The following is a 20,469-nucleotide window of genomic DNA, read 5'->3' as shown; positions in this document are numbered from 1 at the left end:
GTATGCAGTCTCCAGGCTGACTCAGCTTCAAAGGGTTGTATATTTTCAGAGTGAATCTTTTTCCCTAATTTCATTTTTTTTTTCCTTCTGGGAAGGTTGTTATGGTTTCATATTTCTCCATTCAAACACACCCCACCTTCCTGAAACCTGGAAGCTCCCACCCCTAGGTACCTCGGGCTGGGACTTTCCCCACGACACATCCATTCAGCCTTCCTTGTGCACATCCACGGAGGCCAAAATAAGAGGAGGCTACATGCTTGGGGTGCTGGATCCCAGATACTAATGCTGTATTACACAACTGCTAAGCCAAGTGATGGTATTTTCAGGAAACCTTGAGACACAACTCACTTCTCCCAGGAGCAGGAGCTCTAGCAGTGGCTGTTAAATGGAGCACGGGGACGTTTGGCTGCTCGCAGCCCATGAACCTCTCCTCTGTGGATGCTCTTAGGGTGCACGCTGTTTACAGGCGACTCCTGCTGATGAAACCCACTGCTACTTTTAACATATACAAGGAGCTACAGCGAGGCATTCATATCAAACAGCTAGGAAAAGACTGACTGAACGTGATGGTTCAGGTTGGTAAGGAAGGGAATAAAGAAGATGGAGGAGAACAGTGAAGAAGGGATGGATCTGGAGCTTCTGTAAAAAAGGAATGGATCTGGGCCTTCTGGGGGGGTTAGCTAGCTGTGCTGTTTTAGTTTAATTTGTTTGAGAGAAGAAAACTAACACAATTAGCTTATCCAGCTGCCAAGCTGGAACAGAGTGCTGGACACACATCCAGGAGGCATGGGCCAGGGTGTCTGTGGGTGCCTGACATCACACAAGCAGCTTCGGCTCACCAGGAGATGGAAAAGCCAAGTCAGAGGGCAAGCAGCCAGCCTGGCAGTGCTACGTACCCAAGGCAAGATCTGCTGCAGGCCTTGCTGTCAGAGAAGCAGGCACATGTAAATGTAGATGCATCCTCGACTTGGACGTACAGGCACAAGGGGCTTACCAATGCCAAGGCTGGCTCCCCAAAGTGCTTTGGCAGAGGAGGAGGGAAGGGCACAAAGGGCGCTCCCCTTGCCCCAGGGGCTTTCACAGCCCTGCTATTTTCCAGACTATTGTATACATGCAAAATAGATAATAATAACAATAATAAAGTATAGAATAAAATAAATAAAATAAATAAATAAAATAAAAAGCTGTGCTTATTCCCCTGCCTCCTCCTAAACCTGGCTGCAGGGAAGATGCTCCGAGCAAACCAGTTCACCACCCTTTCTGCTGACACTGCGGCCCCAAAAAGCCCCCCTCTCGCTGTGGATCTTACTCAGTGCCAACATTTTGCCCTTCTGCTCCAAAAACCTCTCTAACTGGCTTCGTTTTGACATCGCAGTTCAGCCCTCAGAACCACAAAATCCAACCCAGTTTGGGAAGCCAAAGAAGAGAAAGCAGTGAACACCTCTTCCTTGGAGGACCTGCCCGGGAGCCTTCAGGCTGTGTTTCACCTACTTAAACAGGGTAAGTCCCAGATCTCTGTGTGCAGATCCAGCTAACAGGGAGCACTCCCTGCTGAAACCAGGCGCGAGCACACGATGCTGCTCTGCACTGAGAGGAACGAAGCTCCGAGTGCTCCACGACAGCTGTCAGCTCCTCGGACCTGCCAGCTGTGCTCCGGCCACAGCCAGGCTGCAATCTCCCGGCCGTGCCAAATCCCCCGTTCCCTCGAGTCGGCGGAGCCCGGAGGAAGGAGGATGTGGACGGTGCTTTATCTCGGTGACAGCTTTCTGCAGAGCCCGAAATCCGTTTGGCCGTCGGGAACAACGAGTGCAGCTATTGCCAAAAAAGATCACCAACAGCTATTGGCATCATCAACCCGCAGCTACGTGGTTTCCCAAGTGGCACAAGGGATGACAGATTCCTATTAATTCCAGTCAGCAAATGGATTATAAATACTCCCCCAGCCAGTTGCCACCTGATAGGACTGTCCTTAAGTCCTGCAATTGGGGAAGGGAGTTGTCAACTCTAAATTTACCCACCAGCACGTCCTGTGTAAACCGTCCTGCTCGGAGATCCTCGGTAGACACTTGTGCTGGAGCCCAGCATGGATTAGACCAGAAGCTGCGAGTTCCACCTCCCAGACAGACATTTCGCTACTGCTTATCTCAAGACTTCGATGACAGAGAGGAGAGCGGGATGGGTTTGACAGGATGCGTTGGTGTATTGGGCATCCAATTGCCCTGGCAGTCAAATCAAGTCTGAGCTAACGAATGATCAAAAGCCGGACCCACCTAACGTCTGTGTGATGAGGTAACAGCTCCTGCTCCTAAGGATAGCCTTCCACGTCCTAAACACGCACCACCACAACTGATAGAAGTAAACCCACGCCAAGGATGGGGTGTCTGAAACCAGACAGGGGGAAGGCAGAGCAGACAGAGATAGCATTCCCTGGAAAAGCAGCGGGCAGGACGCTAGAATTTGTACAAACAGACTGCTCACTTGCAGAACTGTGGCTAAATGGATTTGGTTTTACAAAAGGAAAAGTAAACAAAAAGCAAGGAGCTCTGATTTTTCTACCTTCAGAACAACCCTAGTGTCTGCAAAGTGGGCAAACGCTCACGCTAGCAGCACCTGCCTGCTGTAGGTTTCTAATCCCCCCCCCAAAAAAAGAGTCCGAGTAGGGCAGTTTTGCAAACAATCAGTTCAAAGCACTTCCCTAGAGAAACTTTTTTTTTTTTCTCCCCGCTGTCTTTTCATGCACACAAGCTTTCCGAGCTCATCATCTGGAGACAGCCTTTCACCCCTGTGCTGGATGGCCACTGATAAAATCTGCCCTCGGTGAGCCAAAGACGGGAACGACATGGCTGTGGTGGGCCGCGTTACATTCTGCTCTGCTTTGGGCTTTTTCCGATTTCATGCCCCGAGGTTATCCTCCAGTTATTGTTCAGTGCTCCCGAGGAAGCCCAGCATCTCAGGCAGCAGCGAGAGGCTTCTGCTCCAGATGGCACCCACATCCTGGGGACCCAAAAACACCCTGTTTTCCCCCAAACCCTGCCAGCCCTGGGGGCTCCCAGGCAGGGCTGCAGGTCCCACAAGGTGGCACTCGGCCACAGAACGAGGGACAGCAGCTTGACAACCCCGTGGCAACTTCTGGGCAGAGCCTCGCGAAGACTTGTCCCATATTTCCAATATTTTCACTTGCTGAGGATTTTTTTCTCAGTTGAGCCAAAAGGACAACACTCGGGAAAAGCTCAGGGGAGAGCAAGGCTGGGAAATGATGCGTGGCAAAAATCCTGGGGGTCTTTGCTTTGAGAAAATGTGGCACAGCTCTGCATGTAGGACAAGGCTTGTCCTTGTGCCTCTATACCAGAAACAGGCGTTTCTGTCACCTACATGAGAATCACCGTAAGCGGGCCTAGATATACGCCCTGCTAAACTGCAATTTCTCTGTGCTTTCTACATTCTTTGATGATTGTAGCATTTTTTAATAAAAAAAAATACTTACAGTCACGCTGCAGCTACCTCAGGCTGGGTGCCCCAGCTCAGTGGGTGCTTTTAACCTTCATCTCTGTTCCTTTAATTCCCTGGGCAATAGGGAATAACTCCATATAGGAGATTTTCCCCCTAACAGGGAATAAAACCAATACCTCCTTGGTTTCCTCCCACATGTTGGATGATGAAGGTCGAACCGCCCGCACCAAAGAGCTCAGACACCCCCGAAATGCCAGAGGAGACAAAAAGCTCTCCCTCCATGCTCTCACATCTTGCTGCGGAGCGAGGCCTGGGGCCACATGCTCAACAGGAAGGATAAAACTAAATATTGAGTGGCTGCTTGATACACGAGCGCTGTTCATCCTGTGTGCTTTGGGAAGCAGAGGCTGGGAGGGGGGGGAAGCAAAGCTAAAAACCCAAAGCCCCATTGCTGACTGTGAACGTACACAGCAGAGGGTCACATCCTGAGTGCCTGACTTTGCAGCTCGCTCAGCAGCCTTTTTATCCTGTTTCTTACTTCTTGCAGAATTTGTATAAAAATTGGTTGAGAGCGAGCCCAGCGACCAGCCAAGTGAGGGGCAGATTTCAAAATGCAGATTTACTCCAGGGCTTCTGGGGCTTATCACAGAGCCAACATCATTTACTCACATCAAACTACAGAACAGAAATGTGTATTGCAAGACATTTTATCCTCCTGTTAATCCAGCTACAGCTAACAAGTCATTCTGAATAAACGTGGTGGGAATGAGGAGAGAGGGTCAGCTAAGCAAACGGACCTACACTGCTTCCCCCAGACCTCCACCACAGTCACACCTCCTCCTGCCCAGCACCTGAAACTCAGCACGAACACAGCCAAGGCTCGGTCTGGCCGAGTTTTCGCTCCCCTGAAGAACTGTGAAGTTCCCAGGACAGGAGATGCACGGTGGTTTTCTGCTCCCTGTTTTGCCACAGCTTCCATCACCTTAAGTGCAAAGCTCTGCCTGAACGTGAACTACTGGATCAGGTTCATATTTTGTAAATATTATTGTTATTTTATGGACCTTGGCATCAACAAGAGCAAAGATAGAGGAGCTAGAATACAACACAATGGTTTTGAGTGTGGCTGTTATTTGTCCATTTTTTAAAAAGCGGGGAGGGAGGAGGAAAAGGATAGTTTAGAATTGTGGTTAAACACATTTTTTTCTCTAGAGGCATTTAGGTTTTTGCCTTTGCTTTGTTTATTCTTCTTTGGGACTAAGTAAAGTCATATTTTTAAACATAGGACATCCCCCCTTTCCTTTTTAAATACTGAAATTCTAAGAGTCACTCTAGATAGGGCTCAGGCTGCTCTGACTGACTGGAGCCAAATGCATCTTTCAGAGTGTTTTCTTGTGGCCTAAGGAAGTATTTATTTTTTCAGTCATTCCACTTGGATGTACCTTTGTTCATTTTCCAGAGGTGGTTCTGTTTCATCTTTTTCTTTTTTCTTTTAAATTACACCGTGCACTAGCATTCGTAGTTCAGGCCTCGGTTCTGTTATGAATACTTCAAGCACATGAATGATCCTCAAAATCCAGATATTTAAAATGTGACCAGCACTTTAGGATCTTACTGAATCAGCACTTAATATTTCCTTAATTCTCTTTTGGGGATTTACCGCCTTTTAACTTTTCTTAAAAGCGGATGCCCAAGCCAGCTCCGACACACACAAAACCAAGGGCACATTTTTACCAAAGCATGTCTGGTTCTGACTGCATGAGAAGCAGAGACAAGGGCTTTGGCTACAAACACAGCAGTGCCCCTGTCCCCGGGATGGACTCTGCCAAGGGCTGGAAGGCGCAGGGCAGCTAATCCCGAGCTACATTCACGGGGGCAGTGGTGGAAACAACTTCTGGACACAGCAAAGGAAAAAAAGCCTCCAAAAATACTTTGGGATAGATTTCTTTTTTCCCCCCAGGCTATGGCTAAAAAGTGTTTCCGAACACGAGGAGCCACAGCGAGGGTCCCAGAGGTTTTGGGCACCCCGTGCAGAGGCAGCGTGGAGGATCCGCGGGCCGTAGCCAGAGGTCGGGAGTGCATCGCCCAGGCGAGTGGCCAGGGCACGGAGGGGCTGCGCTGGGGCAGCCGGCATCTGGGAAGAAGTAACGCAAAGCCTGACAGCTCGGAGCCGGCCAGATGTTTTCATCATTACGGAAAAAATCTGCTGGTGCCTCTTTGCCCAGAGAAACGCTGGAGGAGGAAATATCCTCTTGAGCTCTGATCGGGGCTGCGGATTCAAAACTGCAAGGGGCCAGGGACAGGAAAAAAAAAAAAAAAAAAAAAAAAAAAAAAAAAAAAACAGGAAGGAAGAAAGGATCTTTTCTGCCTCTGGCTCTAATATTTAACACGAAGATGCCCCAGAAGGCTGCATTGCCTCCTCAGGGATTTTTTCCCAAGCTCGCTGCCCTGGAGGGCTGCAGAGACAGGGCCTGAACGGGGCCCCTGGGTGCCCCCCCCGGGTGTTCCCGTCCCTGGGGCTGCAGCAGGTGCTGCCCCGGGGCTGCAGGCAGGGTTTGGGGAGCACGGCTGTCCTGCCCGCTTCCAAAACTGGCACGGAAGGGGGCCGCTGGCTCCCCCCGAGCGGCTCCCCGGGATTCGCCCTTCCCATCGGATCCCCCCTTCCCAAAAGCCCCATCCCCTGCCGGCTCCCCCTGGCTAATTTTAGCTTCCAGACGCGAGGGTCGGTGAGATTAAAATCCGGGAGTGCCCCCCCGGGAGCGTGCGAAACCGTCAGAAAACACCGGCAGTCAAAACTAAAATTCTGCTATTTCTTTACGAAATAAACCCCATCCCCAAAATCAATTCACGGGAGAGTTTTGCCGTTTCGTGCATTTCATTTTGATATGCTTAGTCCTGTTTTTTAATGGAAAATCAGGGATTGCGGCGTTGTGCTGCGGGGCTGCACGGGGAGCCTGCCGCCCGCACCGAGCCCTGCCCTCGGCCGCTGGGCTAATTCCTTGTTAATTGGCTATGAGGGAATTGGAGAGAGGGAGGCGGAAAAAAATAGATGGGTTTGGCTATGCGACGGTAGATATTGGTAAATACGCGGTTGGTAAATAGAGGGTATGCGAGTAGCATCGGAAATTTAAAAAGAAATTTGCGAAGATGTAAGAAACCTGGAAATTTTATACATATAAAAAAAATAAAAATCTAAAGAAGTTTTACAAGATTTTCGTTTTTCTCGCGCTCTCGAAATACGGCGTATTTTATCGCCAGCGATTGCATATTCCTCGGGCTGACAAAACCCCTATCCCGCCAGCCCGTTTGCCACTCTCTGTCTCCCATCTACCTTATTTTTGCCCAGGCTGCTTCTCAACCTTTCCTCTCTCTGCAGCCCAAGCCGCAGCAGGACTCGGAGCTTCGCTTTTACGGCTCCTTGGAGAGGGGCAGAGCCGGGATCCTCCGCTCCGGAGACACCGACCGCCCCGGAGCTGCGATAGCGCCCTACGGATTATTTCCCCCGAGTCGGGAGAAACAGCGGCTGGAGGGCGAGGGCCTGATCCTGCCCTTGCCCCTATTCCTGCTCCCGGGGGCAGAAATCTCACAGCCGAGCCCCGCCGAGCAGGTGCGGGGAGCCCCTTTTTTTGCCCTTTTTTCCCTTTTATCAAACTCCCCGGTGGGCAAGGGAGGGAAAGCAAGATGAAATGTAAAGCAGAAAATAAAAGCAGGGACGAGCGTCCCAGGTTAGCGTGAGTTTATTTCGTTTTTATTTAACGTATTTTTTTTAATTCACACTTTAATTCATTTCTGCACTCCGCAGGAGCCCCCGGGGGCGGGTGGGGACGGCGCAGGGCACCGGAGAGCCCCGGCCCGGCCGTGTCCCTCCCCCGGGACAGCTCAGCCGTGCCCGGTAAGGACCGGGGAAGCCTTCCCGGTGCTGGGACGAGGAGGTAGAGCAGAGCCCCCGAGCCCGGTGCCGGCTCCTTGCGGGTGGAAGCGGTGCTCGGCGGGGACAGGGACCCCCCCGCCCCGGCGCTTGCCCTTTCAGCAGCCGATTTCACGCCTCCGGTTGTGGGTCACAGGCTGGGCCCTCGCAGGACCCGAGGGGACATCGCCGGGAGACGCCAGAGCGGAGGTGGGGGTCAGGGCTCTGTAATTTTCCCCGCCCGGCTCCAGCCTCCCCCCTCCCCGGCTCGGCGCAGGGCAAGGGCTCCAGGCTGCACCCCGGGCGGGGAGGTAAAAATCCCCTTTAGGCCGAACACAGCCCAAACACTACATCACATTAAATGTGTCCCTCTCTTTTTCCTTCCCCACCTCCGACCCGTGCCTCCCCGCTTCCAGGCTGTGCACCAAGAGCAGTCCCCGGCCCCGGGGGGGGGATCGGAGCAGCCCCCCCGGCGTGCGAAGCGCGCACCCAAGCCGGATGAGATTTGCACGGCTAGCAGGAAGCATCCGAGCAGTCAGACCTTGATCTCCTCTGGAAAGCGCCGTGAGGACAGACGAGCTGCAACCCCCCGAAATGCTCCCGGCCGGGAAGCTGCCCCCCTTCCTGGGAACAGCTCCGCCGGGAGCAGGCGGGTAGGGGCAGGCTGCGGGGGTCGGGGCAGGCTGCGGGGGCAGCCCGCGATGTCCTTCGTTTTAAAACGGCTTTGACCATCACCAGCCACCGGCGCATCCCGGATCGAGCCGTTGTTGCGTTCGTGAAGTCTCTTCGTTTGGTTTTCCTGCCCCTAAAATAACCGCACTGCTTCTGCCCTGCTCGCGTTCCCCCGGGAAACGTACCCAGAGCTTTTGTAATTAACTGTAATTAAGCTTTTCCCCGAAGGCAGGTGAGCGGCGCGTACCGGAGGCAGCGTTAAAACCGCGATCGCCGCGTTAATGCTCAGGAGCTGGGAAGAGAAGGGAAGGACGGCGAAATCCCAGATCCCCTCTTTCACCAGCGAACCCGGCCCGGGCAGAAAGGTTAGAGGCGAGGTAAAAGCAGAGCCTTGGATTTATCTGACGGGCTCCCAGCCTTCAGCCGGGGGGTGAAAGCCCACCTCCAGCGCCCGCGGGGCAGGAGCCAGCCTAATTGTCAGATTCCAGGCACGGAGCCCAGCGAGGGCAGCAGGGGAAAAGCCACGGGCACGTTTTGCTGTCCCGAAGTCCCCCTGCCCGGGTCAGCGGCGGAGGCAGAGGAGCGACCACTGAGCCACCCCCCCAGCGCTGCTCCCGCGGGGGCGCCTACCAAAACCCCACCAGAGCGCGCTGCTTTTGGTCTGTTTTTTGCAGAAATGGCCTCAAAACGCGGGGATGAAGAAGCCGGGCGGCTCTGCCGTGCTTCCCGGCCGGGTGCCGCAGCCTCCCGGAGCGCACAGCAGCAGCCCGGGGATGCCGCAGCGAGCCCCGGCCCCTCGCCAAGGGCCCCTCGCCGCTGCCCTGGGAGTCAAGGTCAAACTTCTCCCTCTTTTTTTTTTTTTTTTTTTTCTTTTTCCTCCTTGCTCCATCCCCTGGATGAAGCGCTGGAGGCCGGGGCCGCTCTCCTCGCCAGCAGCTCGGCGGGGAAAAGCGCGCTTCGTTACGGAAAAAAAAAAAAAAAAAAAAAAAAAAAAGAGCAAAAATAATAATAATTAAAAAAATCAGAACGAGGACAGGAGGCGATTTTAGCCGCGGCAGAGCGAAGCGCCTGGACAGCTCCAAAGCCACATTTCCCCGCAGAAAGGCGGAGGGGAGAAGCGAGCCCTTCCCCAAACCGGGGCAGCCCCGGGGGATGCCGAGGTCCCAGCGGCTCCCAGGGGGGAACTGGGAGATTGGCACCAGGTCGCGCAACGAAACCCTAATAGGCTATTTCGGGACTACTGGCTCTTAACAAATCTATAGCACCTGAAGTGTTAGCACTCAATTAGTGACAAGGTTTCAAAACCCGGCGTTTACCGGCGAGGTATAAACAGAGTCCTGGGAGATAGCCGGGAATTAGAGCGGGAGGGGGCCCTGGACGTCTTAACCGGCTGGCATTAAGAGGAAAACTTTTTAAAAGGCCCCATCTCGCTCTCTAAACAGTCCGAGGTGTCGAAAGCTCGGGGGGAGGGAGGATGTGCTCTCCGGGACTAATTGCGTGGATTTTTTGTTTGTTTTCAGCGAGAAAAGGTCTCTCTCTATATCCATACACATGTATTTAAACGAATTTCATTTAACAAGCGCGGAAAGAAGCGACGAGGGGTGTGAAAATCAAAGGGGCGCGGGGGCCAGGCTCAGTCCGGAGCGATCCAAAGCGACCCCAAAGCACCGCAGGAGCGGTGCGGGACAGCTCGGGGGGCCGGGCACCGGTGATGCCCGGCGCCTCCCGGGGTCTCGGGACCCTCCTGCTGAGGGCCAGGAGGTCCCTTGGGTGCCAGCCCCAGAGCCGAGGTGCCTGCAGGGTGCGGAGCCCGGTGTGCGGGGCCATAAAGGACGGCGGTGCGAGGTGCCCGCAGCCAGCCCCGGCTGTCGGGGCGAGCCTCGGCCCCTCCGCCCTGCCACGAAAACGGAGCCGGGCTCGGAGCAGCGAACTGGAGAGCACCGGGGAGAGGGGCAGGGGGGGAGCGGGTGGCGAGCCCCGACCCGGAAAGTCCGTGAGCTGCTGTGTGTCAGGGGCTTATTCATCAATCAGCCGGACACAGAGCAGACCTGGCCTCTCTTTGCGGAGTGTTTGCTTTTTCACCAATTATTGCGGCCCTGCAGCTCTTTTTGTTGATACAGTAGTTCTAAAAAGTGCTAATGTTCATTTATCAGGGGGCCGAGGCCGGGACTCCCACTAGTTGTGATTCTTCCAAAAATATAAACACGCAGAGAAGGGCTAAGGCTAAAGCCCCCATTTGTTTCTAAACTGCAGTATTAAAAGTGATGCATTGTTGAAGATAAAGCGGAGATAACGCTGTCTGTCTCCAATGAATGTCTCCCCGCCGCATTAATGACATTCCAAATGATAGCTGCGGCTTATCGTTCAATTAATCACTTCCACCCTCTGCAGCCGGGCCCACATCGATCGGGAGCCGCCGGCTGATTTGGGGCTGGAGGAAGCCCTCCAGGCCTCGCTTCGGGGCTGTTCGGTGCCCGGCGGCTCTCTCCTCCTCTTCCTCCCCGGGGACGCCCCGGCGGGGATGCGCTGCGGGCCGGGGGCAGCCGGGGCCGGACCCCGCTGGGGTCGGAGCCGCTTCCCTCGGGGCTCAGCAGGATGGGGAAGGGGCTGTGGGGCAGGCAGAGCCTCCGCACCCCACTCGGCGAGCTCCGCGACCGAGCCGGGACGGGCGTTTTGCCTCCCCAGCACCTCGGCTGGATCCGGGTTTCTCAGTCCCTAAAACAGGCAGACCTGCAGCCGCCGCTCGGGCTTTTAGGGGAGCTGGAGGCCGCTTCATTATTTTGGTATTTACCGAGCCTATCCCAATAAACTTGTAGGGTAACGGAAAGGAGACAACGGGACCGGGAAGGCGGCCGCGCTGTGCACCACGAAGCGGGCTGGGGCTGAGCGGGGCTGCCGAGGCTGCCTCCACCTTCCCAGGGCGCTTCTCCCCTTTTCCTACAGCCGAGGAAAATCCCCCCCGAGCTGTCCCGGCCTCCTCGGGACTCGTTCCCCAGCGAAGCCCGGGGGAAGCGCAGCCGCCAGGAGCGGGACGGCCGCTGTGCCGCCTCCCTCCCCCGCTAAATAGCAATATTTCGGTAAATATTTTCGATAAATTGGCGAAAATCCGGATCTGATTCACGACCAAACCGCTCCCAGGACGGCAGCAGGAGGCTGCAGCAAGAGGTTGCAATCGCTGCTGCAGCCCCGAGCCCCAAAGTCCTGGTCCCGAACTCCCAGCATCGCCCGAAAAAAAATAAAAAAATCCTGAACCAAATTTCCCCAAAACACAAAACCTCTCCCTGGAGAGAGAAGCAGGGGAAAAACTGCCCAGGGACGGCTGCTACGGGCAGGTGCCTGTTTTTTTCCCCGCCTCGGAAAATATTTTCTCCCTTGAGCGGGAGGAGGACGCTTTGCGGGCAGGAGCACGGGCACAAATCCTACAAATTGCCCCTCGGTGGCTGCCTGCGAGCCGCAGCCTCCCCGGCAGGGCACGGCCGAGGGCTCCCCAACTCACCGCATCCACGGGGGCTCCTCCGCTCGCTCCCCGGCCTCCGCTCCCCTTGCCCCGCAGGGCTCGGAGCCTGCCGGAGCCGGGCAGCCCGCACCAAAGAAGTCGTTCAAGGGGGAATTTTTTTTTTTTCCTCCCACCCCTAAGCCAAGAAAGAGCCGTAACGCCCCCGGCTGCTGGGGACACAGCGAGGTTTGCTGCTCCCTCGGCCCCTGGCCCCGTGTTTTCAAACGCCGGCACAAACAGCGGTTTTTTAAAAAAATAAGGTTGGTTTGGGGCTGAAAGCTTTACGAACAACGGCGGAAAAAAAAACACCCCTCGTTCCGACCTCCAGAGCCCGGGGGTCGCTCTCTATCAGCTGGCTTTTGCAGGCGGGTGAACCCTAAGCACGGATTTCCCCTTCGCACAACAGTGACCTCCCGTTTTCTGGTCCCTGCGCTCGGATATTGCAGAATGCTAAAAACGAAACCTCCGCTCCTTGGCTTAAAAAAAAAAAAAAAAAATGAAATCAGCACATATTTGGTTGATGGTTTCCTCCCGGCCTGTTTATTTAATCTGACTGTATGATAGATGGCATCAGATAGGGGCTTTGTACACATTAGGCCATTCTGGATTTTTTTTTTTTTTTTTTTTTTCCTAAATGGATCAACAAACTCGGCGGGGAAAGCTGGATAAATACAGTGCCGCCCCTTTAAACGAGCGGGGATGTTTTGGAGATGTATTACTATATTAGGTGACATGCAACTTTGCATCTCTCATACCATCACCGCAATGTTGGCCAATAGAAAGCTAAAGTCCCCCAAAAAGTGCCTAGTCCCTCCTTCCAATCCCTTATGGTCCGCTCCTACCTGCCTGCAGTGCACAAGGCGAGGCTGCTGGCGGGGATGCTATGTGCCCCCTCGGCGAGCTCCACCGCCGCTCCACCTCGGCCGCTCCTCGCCTCCTCTTCCATGACCCCGGGCTCCGGCCGCTGCCCCTCTCTCCTCTGCCATGTTTCCTAGCCCTGTGACGACGACCCCTTTCTCGGTCAAGGATATTTTGAACCTGGAGCAGCACCAGAGCGGCCTGGCCCCCATGGAGCTGCCGTCGCCCTCCTGCATGCTGGCCGCCTTCAAGCAGGAGGCGTTCGCCACCGAGCCGCCCGCGCTGCCCGACCTGCGGGAGGAGCTGCCCGAACCTCCCCCGGCCAAAGCGGCCTTCCCCAGCCCTTACTACGTTAAGAGCTACGCGGAGATGGACTCGGCCAAGGACCCCAAAGCGGATAAGAAAGGTAAAGGCGGGCGGCGAGGCGCTGCTGGCGAGCGGGGAGGCTGGGGAGGCACCGGCACCGGCTGCCCGGCCGAGGGGCTCGGGGGAGACAAAGCGAGGGGAGAAGCATCTCCACCCCATATCCCCCCTATATCCCCCCCACATCCCCCTCCAGACATCCCCCCGGCCCTGCAGCCCCTCGGAAAGGAAAGATCCCCGGCCCTCCGACGGCCAAGCTCGCTGCCAAAGCAGGAGGTGAAGGCACAATGTCACACGCGAGGCCTCCTTTGTGTCCAAACAGCAATTAGGTGACAAGTTTTATTGCTAATTAATAGCTCTGCTGAGCCTGCCTCCGCGCCCGGGGTTCGATGTAAAGGGCACACGTGCGAGAAAGCCAAGCCGTGGCAGAGACGAGCGTGACTAAAATCGGCGCGGAGCCTCCTTGTTTACAACATAATAATAACGAGAATAACAATAATAAAGAAGACAAATTGCTTAAAGAGGTACTTGAGCGAGCAGGACTGAGCCAGCGCCGCTGCCACAAGAGCGAGCCAGCAGCAGTGGGGCCGGGGGGAAGAGACAGCGCTGCGGGGTCTTCCTCAGTGCACATGGGTTGTTTAACCCCACTTTTCTTCTCTTCCTTTTTTTTTTTTTTTTTTTTTTTTTAATTATTTTTTCCCCTTTCTCTCTTTTTCCTTTGCCTGTTTAATTTGCTGCAGAGCTGTGCTCCCTGCACAAGAGCCTGGAGCAGGAGAAGAGAGACCTGGACGATCCCGAGCGCCCCAGACAGCGGAAGAGGAGGAAACCTCGCGTCCTCTTTTCCCAGGCCCAAGTCTACGAACTGGAGAGAAGGTTCAAGCAGCAGAAGTATCTCTCAGCTCCCGAAAGAGACCATCTAGCCAACGTCCTAAAGCTCACCTCCACCCAGGTGAAAATTTGGTTCCAGAATAGAAGGTATAAATGCAAAAGGCAGAGACAGGATCAGACCCTCGAGATGGTGGGGATCCCGCCGCCCCGGCGGATAGCTGTGCCGGTGCTGGTGCGGGACGGGAAGCCCTGCCTGGGGGAGTCTTCGCCCTACAGCTCGCCCTACAACGTCAGCATTAACCCCTATAGCTACAACGCCTACCCCGCGTACCCCAACTACAACAGCCCGGCCTGCAACGCCAACTACAACTGCAACTACCCCTCCGTGCAGCCCATGCAGCCCTCGGCAGCCGGCAACAACTTCATGAACTTCAGCGTGGGGGACTTGAATTCGGTGCAGACACCCATCCCGCAGGGGAACGCGGGCATCTCCACGTTGCACGGGATCCGAGCCTGGTAGGGCGGCCCCACAGGGGAACCCCACAACCTGGGGGGGGCCTCAGCCGTGCCTGGGAGCCGCTCTCGGGACACTTGGGGGCTGCGGGGGGATGAGGACGGGTCGCTGGAGCATCCCGCTGGAGCTCAGGAGCCTGGCACCCATCTCTGTGGGGAGCCCTCCGGTGTTTGGAGCTGGCACTGGGGGGCTGCTCCCACCCCCGGCCGTGCCGGACCCCTCTGGCTCCCCGCTTCCAGCGGGGTCTTTGCCCCATAGTTCTCCCCCTTCCTTCCTACAAAGCAGCCACTCATTTTGCTTGCCTCCTTCCCACTAACCGAACAACAGCGAGCCAAGCCCTACAACCCGTAATTATTATTATTATTATTTTTTACTCTTTTACTAATTATTATTGAGATCCACCTTTAAGTTTTGCACTTCCCGTACGGTCACTGCTGTCCGGCCAGCTCAGCGCCCCCCTGGGCTGCCCCTTGCCAGGCTGCTGCTGGGGCGCACGGCCGAGGACAGCCCCCCTGGGGAACAAAGCCCCCCCAAACCCCCCGGTTCCTGTAGGGTTATGCACTAAAACCTCTGTTAGTCCCGAAATGCACTGTCTGCTCCTCGTCCCGCCACCTTTCCCTTTGCTGTAGCAGCTGACGGAGCTCAGCGAGTTGTCATTAAACAGAGTGGCTTTTCTTGCGCGTCCCCCGCCTTCGTTGCACGGCCGAGGTCCCCTGGGGGCTCCCCCCCTGCTGCCACCCCTCCCCTTCTTGTAGCCCTCCCTGAATTTTGGAGATTGTTGCGTTGGTGAGTGCAAACTGTGCTTGCATTTTTAATGTCTTGTAAAAATTAATTTTCAATCTGCTTTGGAAGCCCCAGCCCGGGCAGGACCGCTGTGCACGAGCCCCTTCCCCTCCTATCACCCCCCAGGCAGGGGTTGGGGCCAGCCCTGTCCCCACCACCCCATTTCCCAGCCGGGTCCCAGGACTGGGAGGCTCTGGGGGGGCTGATTTCTTCCTCGCACAGAAAGGTAGTGCAAGGGGGGTGTGGAAAAACAGCCCAAACCCTAAACTACAGGGCCCGGGGGCTGCCGGAGGGGAAGGGCCCCCCGCCTCTCTCCTTGCTCAGCCCCAGCCCCTCGCAGCCTTTACAGTAGTCGCTATCAAATGTCAATTATTGGGAGTGAGAAACAACAAACAGTGTAATTCGGCGCAGTCAAAACATCCTCTGAGTGTCTGAGATTGTCCGGCCCGGTGATAAGGCGATTAGGGGAACCTGCATCCCCTCCTGTCCTGGCCCTATCGGCCCCATCAGTAAACAGGGATGGAGACAGGGTGGCTGTGGCCCTGGGACATGGGATGAAAGGCTGCTGGGGAATGGAAGCCTTCTGCAGCCTCCGTCCCTCCTTCCCAAAGGGACCAACCCCGCACCCCCCGAGGCGGGATGGCACAGATGAGGAGCTCCCACCTCCTCCTGGTGTCTGCAAGGGGCAGAGAAGTCCCGAGTGCTGCTCACGGAGCCCCCTAATGCCATATGGGGCACAGCCACCTGTATGGGGCTGTGCAGAGGGGGGCCTTCTGTCCCCCCAGAGGCCAGCCTGCCTCGGGGACACTCACCCAGCAGAGGCAGGGGGACACTGGGCTTGTTACAGCCAAGGGGGCCAGAGCCCACCAGGCTGCAGGGTCCAAAGCATGGACACACTCTGCCCACCTCTGACCATGCAGGAGCTGGGGCCAGCCCCAGAAGAAAAGGGTACTTCTGCATGAAACCTTTCCTGTCCTAGGATTGCTGGCTGGATGTTAACTTTTGGCTTCTTTGCACACAGGCTGTGGGTTGGGGGAACCCTCAGACTTCAGCAGGTGGCTGAGAGATGGCAGGGTAGCCAGAGAAGAGCCTGCTCTAAGAGCTGAGGTGTCAGCCTTCCTGAGAGCCACAGAGAGGGAGCCAGGTTTAAATTCTGCCGCTGTGCTATGCCGTGGGGCACTGGCAGTTCTGTGCCTCAGTTTGCCTTATCTATAAGGCACGCACGGCGTTACTGCCCGGCCCAAGGCTGCTGGCATCTTCTGCGGTCAGAGCCTGCTGCTGCAGAGCTTGGCCAGGATCAGAGCTGACAGGGAGCCCCCAGGCGATGAGGACAAGTCCTGAGTTAATATGAGGGAAAGCATCGAGATCAGCTAAAATGTGACTCACTTCTTTCAGAGCCCTGGCCCTCTATTAAGTGGTCTATAGCACCCCACTTGCTTCCACATACCCCAAACATCCCTTCCCTTCCTCACTCATGGTCACTTCTTCAAATTTATTTTCCCCCACTCCCATCTCAGCAGCACAGCTATCAGGGAACCCAGATGTCTGCTGGGATCTGGCCTGCTGTTACTCCAAAAGGTAGTTCTGGACACCACTTTCGGGTCCAATTTCCAGGACTGCCCTGTGCTCGTTCTGACACGGGATGGACGCACAGCCCCTCACACGCTCCTCTCCTCCCCGTGCTTCCCCATCCCTGCGGGGATTGCATCACGAGCAGATGCACGGCAGGATAAGATGGCCCTGGAACAGCAGCCAAAGCTTCGGAGCCAGTTCCCAACGGGAGGCAGGCAGAGGACAGAGCAGCAGCGGGCTGAAGCCGAGCACAGCACTGCAGCCCTGCTCCAGCAGCCAGAGCAAGGTATGGTTAAAGACCTCTCAGACAGATCTGGGGGAAGCTGGACAGAATTAATGCCCATTAGGAATTAACCCCCAGCATGCTGATTTCAGCCACAGGGTGCTCACGGTGCTCGTCTGCTCAAGCACACTGCTGCTAGTGTTGCTCTGCCAGGTCCTGCTCACCTCCTACAAGAGCAGCCTCCGGTGTGGCCAAAAGGATTGAGTGGTGGGAAAAGGTTTCCCTGGGACTTTGAAGGCAGTGAGGCTGTTGGCACACACCACAGCATGCCCTCACACAAGTCCAGTCCTTTCAACTGCTTACAAAAACTGAAGGCATCAAACCTGACTTGTCTCTGTCTGAGCCTGAAGGGCTCCAGCACTATAGGGCAACATCAAAAAAAAAAATAAATACATGCTTAGAAAGCATCGTTCCAGAGAAAAGCACAGGGTACGAGTGTTTCCCTAGGGAGCCTGAAATCAGAGCTCCTCTCAGTGTTTTGGGGCATTTTAAGGGGTGAAGGACACAGGTTTTTAATGAGCTTTGTACCTGGATCTGGTCTCAGTGCCCTTTCCTCAGCTTTTTTGAATTGCACGCTCTGGCACTGGCATTTTCCCCTCCCCCTGTTGTAGGCCAGCTTTATTTAGAATGATTCAGTGCCCCCAATTCCATCCAAAGGTAACAGGAGTGCAGCTCAGCACCACTTCTCTTCAGACACACTGCGTACGGTGGGTTTACACAAACTATCTGGAATTCATACAACTTGTAAAGGAACCAAAACAACAAATAAACATGTCAGCTGTAAGGGACTGATACCAAATCCCTCGTCTCTGGCAGTTTTCTAGAAATTGAGGTAATTGTTTTTCCTAAATAACACCCCTACAATTCCTAGAGTGCATCTGTGGCCAGATATTCCTTAAATTCTGGGAGCTTTCACACCAAGTTACTCCGTGGAGTCACAAAACAAGGTTTGGTCCTGGCAGGAATTAGCCGAAGTGTGCTGGAGGAGCCCGGCAGGAAAACAACAGATCAACAGCCCTCTCTCCCCTGCCCCTAATTCATCTCACTGACAACAGTTTAGATCAATATCAGCAGTAAGTGATTTCTTGTTAACGGGGATTATTAAGAAGAATCAACACCTTTAAAACGCGATTCCTCATTGTCTCCAGAGTGAGAAAGGGAGACAGGGAGCTTTCAGACTGGAGGCTGCTCTTTCATTCCTGGGTGCTTGATTTACTACAATATGAGCTTCGTGCTACGTTTTTATGCAGAGAGAGAGAGAGGGAAATGGAGACTTCTCCCAACAGGAGACCAAGCACTGGCAATACATTTGTGGAAGTTGATTAATTGAGGTTTAGCAAAGCGACACGGAATAAATTACTTGCAAATCATTACCTGTCTCCTGCAGTCATTTGTAACACTGCCTCTCCGGAGCACCGTTCACTAAGAAAGCTTCCTTCAGAGACAAGGCTTTCCCTAACTTGGTCCTAGTTCACTTCCACACCACAGGGGACTGGGGTGTTTTTCCCACTCTCTCAAAACACATTGCTTTGTTATTTTAGTACAAACTTCAATCCAGCCTCTAGCCATGGTCTTTATCATTACTGCTTCTTCCACTTCACAGGCCATGCATTGCCCCACACTGATTTTTTTTCCTTTCTGGATGCCAACACAGGATTTTTAAGGATCTCAAAGTCCCCTCTCCTCCCTTCCCACTGCAGCTCACCTGTTAGTCCTCAGAAAGCACTGAGCAGAAGAGTATCACCAGGGGCACCAACTGAACTAGGTCTGTGTTGATTCTCACCACAGTGAAGGTTGTACGGCTGTCCCTCAGCTAACCAACCAGCTTTAAAGCATCTCTACCACTGCCAGCACACTACTGCATATGCTTGCCCCAAACTGTTGGCTGAAATGCATATTAGAGCCTGTGGGCTGCCTGAAATCAGTAAAAGAAAAAATAATAATAATAGATTAGCTTATTTGTGTAAAAGGATTGCTGGAACTGCAGATCACATACGAACAGTGTAAATGGAGCCCTTATGAATACGCTAAGATGCAGAATAAGACAAAAAATAAACTGTTTCCTGAACACAAGCAAAAGGAAAAGATGACAGAAACCCAGGAAGGGAGATGAGAATTGAGAAGAGCAAAGCAGGGCACGCTTAAACCAGCTCTCTGTGCTGAACCACTGATGCACTGACTCCACCAAGACCATAAAACAGTTGTTAAGTCATCCCTGCTTAAAATAACATTTGTTTGGTGTCAACAAAGCAGCACAGGCTAATGGCTAAAACACAGGTCTGCACGTCAGGGACCTGTGCTGCTTCCCCAGCTCCATTACAGGCGGAGGCATCCCATTTGCAACGGGGTCAGCGCAGGCAGACCCCTGCACCTACACAAAGCGGGGGCCACACAAGCGCAGTGCTCATCCCCGTGGTCTGCAGCAAGTGCTTAATGCCTGCCCAGTTTGATGTGCTGGAAAAAGAAGTTGTCCAAAATAAAAATCAACTTACCAAGGGGCAGAATCTCTTAGCAGCCAAAACAATTTTATTCCTTAGGTTTGGATAGCATTTATTGGTCTTGGGGAGACGTTCTGGAACTAAATCGCTATTTGTGGAGATGGCGAGGCTGAAGGAGAAACAGGCATGAATGATGCTACTGTGGAGTGGGTAAGGTCAAGAGTTAACAGGCCCAAGAAGGAAAAGTAAGTTTGTCCAGCACTTCAGATTCTATGAAATGCTCTATTATTTATTAGGAAACAAACAATTTTAAAAGATTTTTTTATATTATTTATTTTAGAGTTTTGGTCCTGGAACCAAGGAATCTGGTTGTTTAAGCAGATGACTAATTTTCAGGGTTAAAAACACCTCCTCTCAGGAATATTTTATAGGTGTTCTGGATATTGGGACTAGGATTTGGTGCACTCTGCTGCTGCAAGAATATAACCAGAGTTTATTTTAGCACAGCAGATGTTTCCTAAATAGATTGCTTTGTCCTCCAGCATAGGCTTTGAACAAGTCACAGTACTGGCTCCTAGAAATTGTCCCCAGACCCCATCTTCCTGGCCAGGATTTTCTGTACCCCTTACTATCTGTGAGAAATAAAAGCTGCTTTCAGAGCAGCCAGTGGAGGTGCAGCACACAAACATGTGCAGCGCTGGCTGGCTGTCATCAAGAGGAGCCGTTAAAAAACAGGCCACCACCACCACCACCAAGAAAAAGTGCTTCAGTCAAATAAGTAATTTTTTTAAATATTTTTTTAAGTTAAAAAAAAAAAATACTAGAATAAATTTGTACTGCCTGGCTTCAGCAAGTCAGTTCTAATGATATCAATGGGATGATTTATGCTATTTCTGGGAAGGAAAACATAAATCTTGGTTAACTTGAGGTTCCGTGTGCTGCTTTATGCTTTGTGCAGTGTCAGCTGCCGCTTCCCTTACCACCACAGAGACAGGTCCAGATCCACCCCGCAAGTACACACACTTCACTTTATGGCCGTGGTTAATCCCAACGAAGGTTCTCATACCAGCACAGACAGCATGTGAGACTTTGAGTGGAAGTAATGGACACGCTGACACCCGGCTGCATTTCTGGCATCCTCCTGTACTGAGGCTCTAGCATCCTGCTGCTGTTTGTTTCTGGCTGGGAGGGCTAGGGGAGTTGTTATGCACCATACCCCAGAGCATGTATACCTGTTGCATGCCCAGGAAGCAATCCACACCCTGCACATCTGTGGGTATTGTAAGAGTCCTGTGCTGTCACCATTAA

At 53.7% G+C, this 20,469-nt stretch overlaps 1 protein-coding gene and 1 long non-coding RNA gene across 2 annotated transcripts in view; one reads left to right on the top strand and one right to left on the bottom strand.

Moving 5' to 3' along the window:
- The window catches only part of LOC309883595, a 213,054-nt gene extending 201,491 nt beyond the window's left edge, over positions 1–11,563 (bottom strand). Inside the window, exon 1 of the long non-coding RNA XR_014318484.1 lies at positions 11,523–11,563. This is a non-coding gene — a long non-coding RNA (uncharacterized lncRNA). The remainder of the gene's footprint in view (positions 1–11,522) is intronic.
- A 753-nt stretch (positions 11,564–12,316) lies between these two features.
- On the top strand, positions 12,317–18,087 carry NKX2-5 (NK2 homeobox 5). Its single transcript, XM_082771675.1, has 2 exons — positions 12,317–12,786; positions 13,484–18,087. Exons 1-2 carry the CDS (start codon positions 12,507–12,509, stop codon positions 14,089–14,091), a joined length of 888 nt encoding a protein of 295 aa, XP_082627801.1. The 5' UTR covers positions 12,317–12,506; the 3' UTR covers positions 14,092–18,087.
- Positions 18,088–20,469: the final 2,382 nt, after the last annotated feature.

Source organism: Aythya marila, assembly GCF_965140915.1.
Source record: "Aythya marila genome assembly, chromosome: 14".
Classification (NCBI taxonomy): Eukaryota; Metazoa; Chordata; class Aves; order Anseriformes; family Anatidae; genus Aythya; species Aythya marila.
The sequence above is the reverse complement of the archived record's forward strand: the minus strand, read 5'-3'. Positions and strand labels throughout refer to the sequence as shown.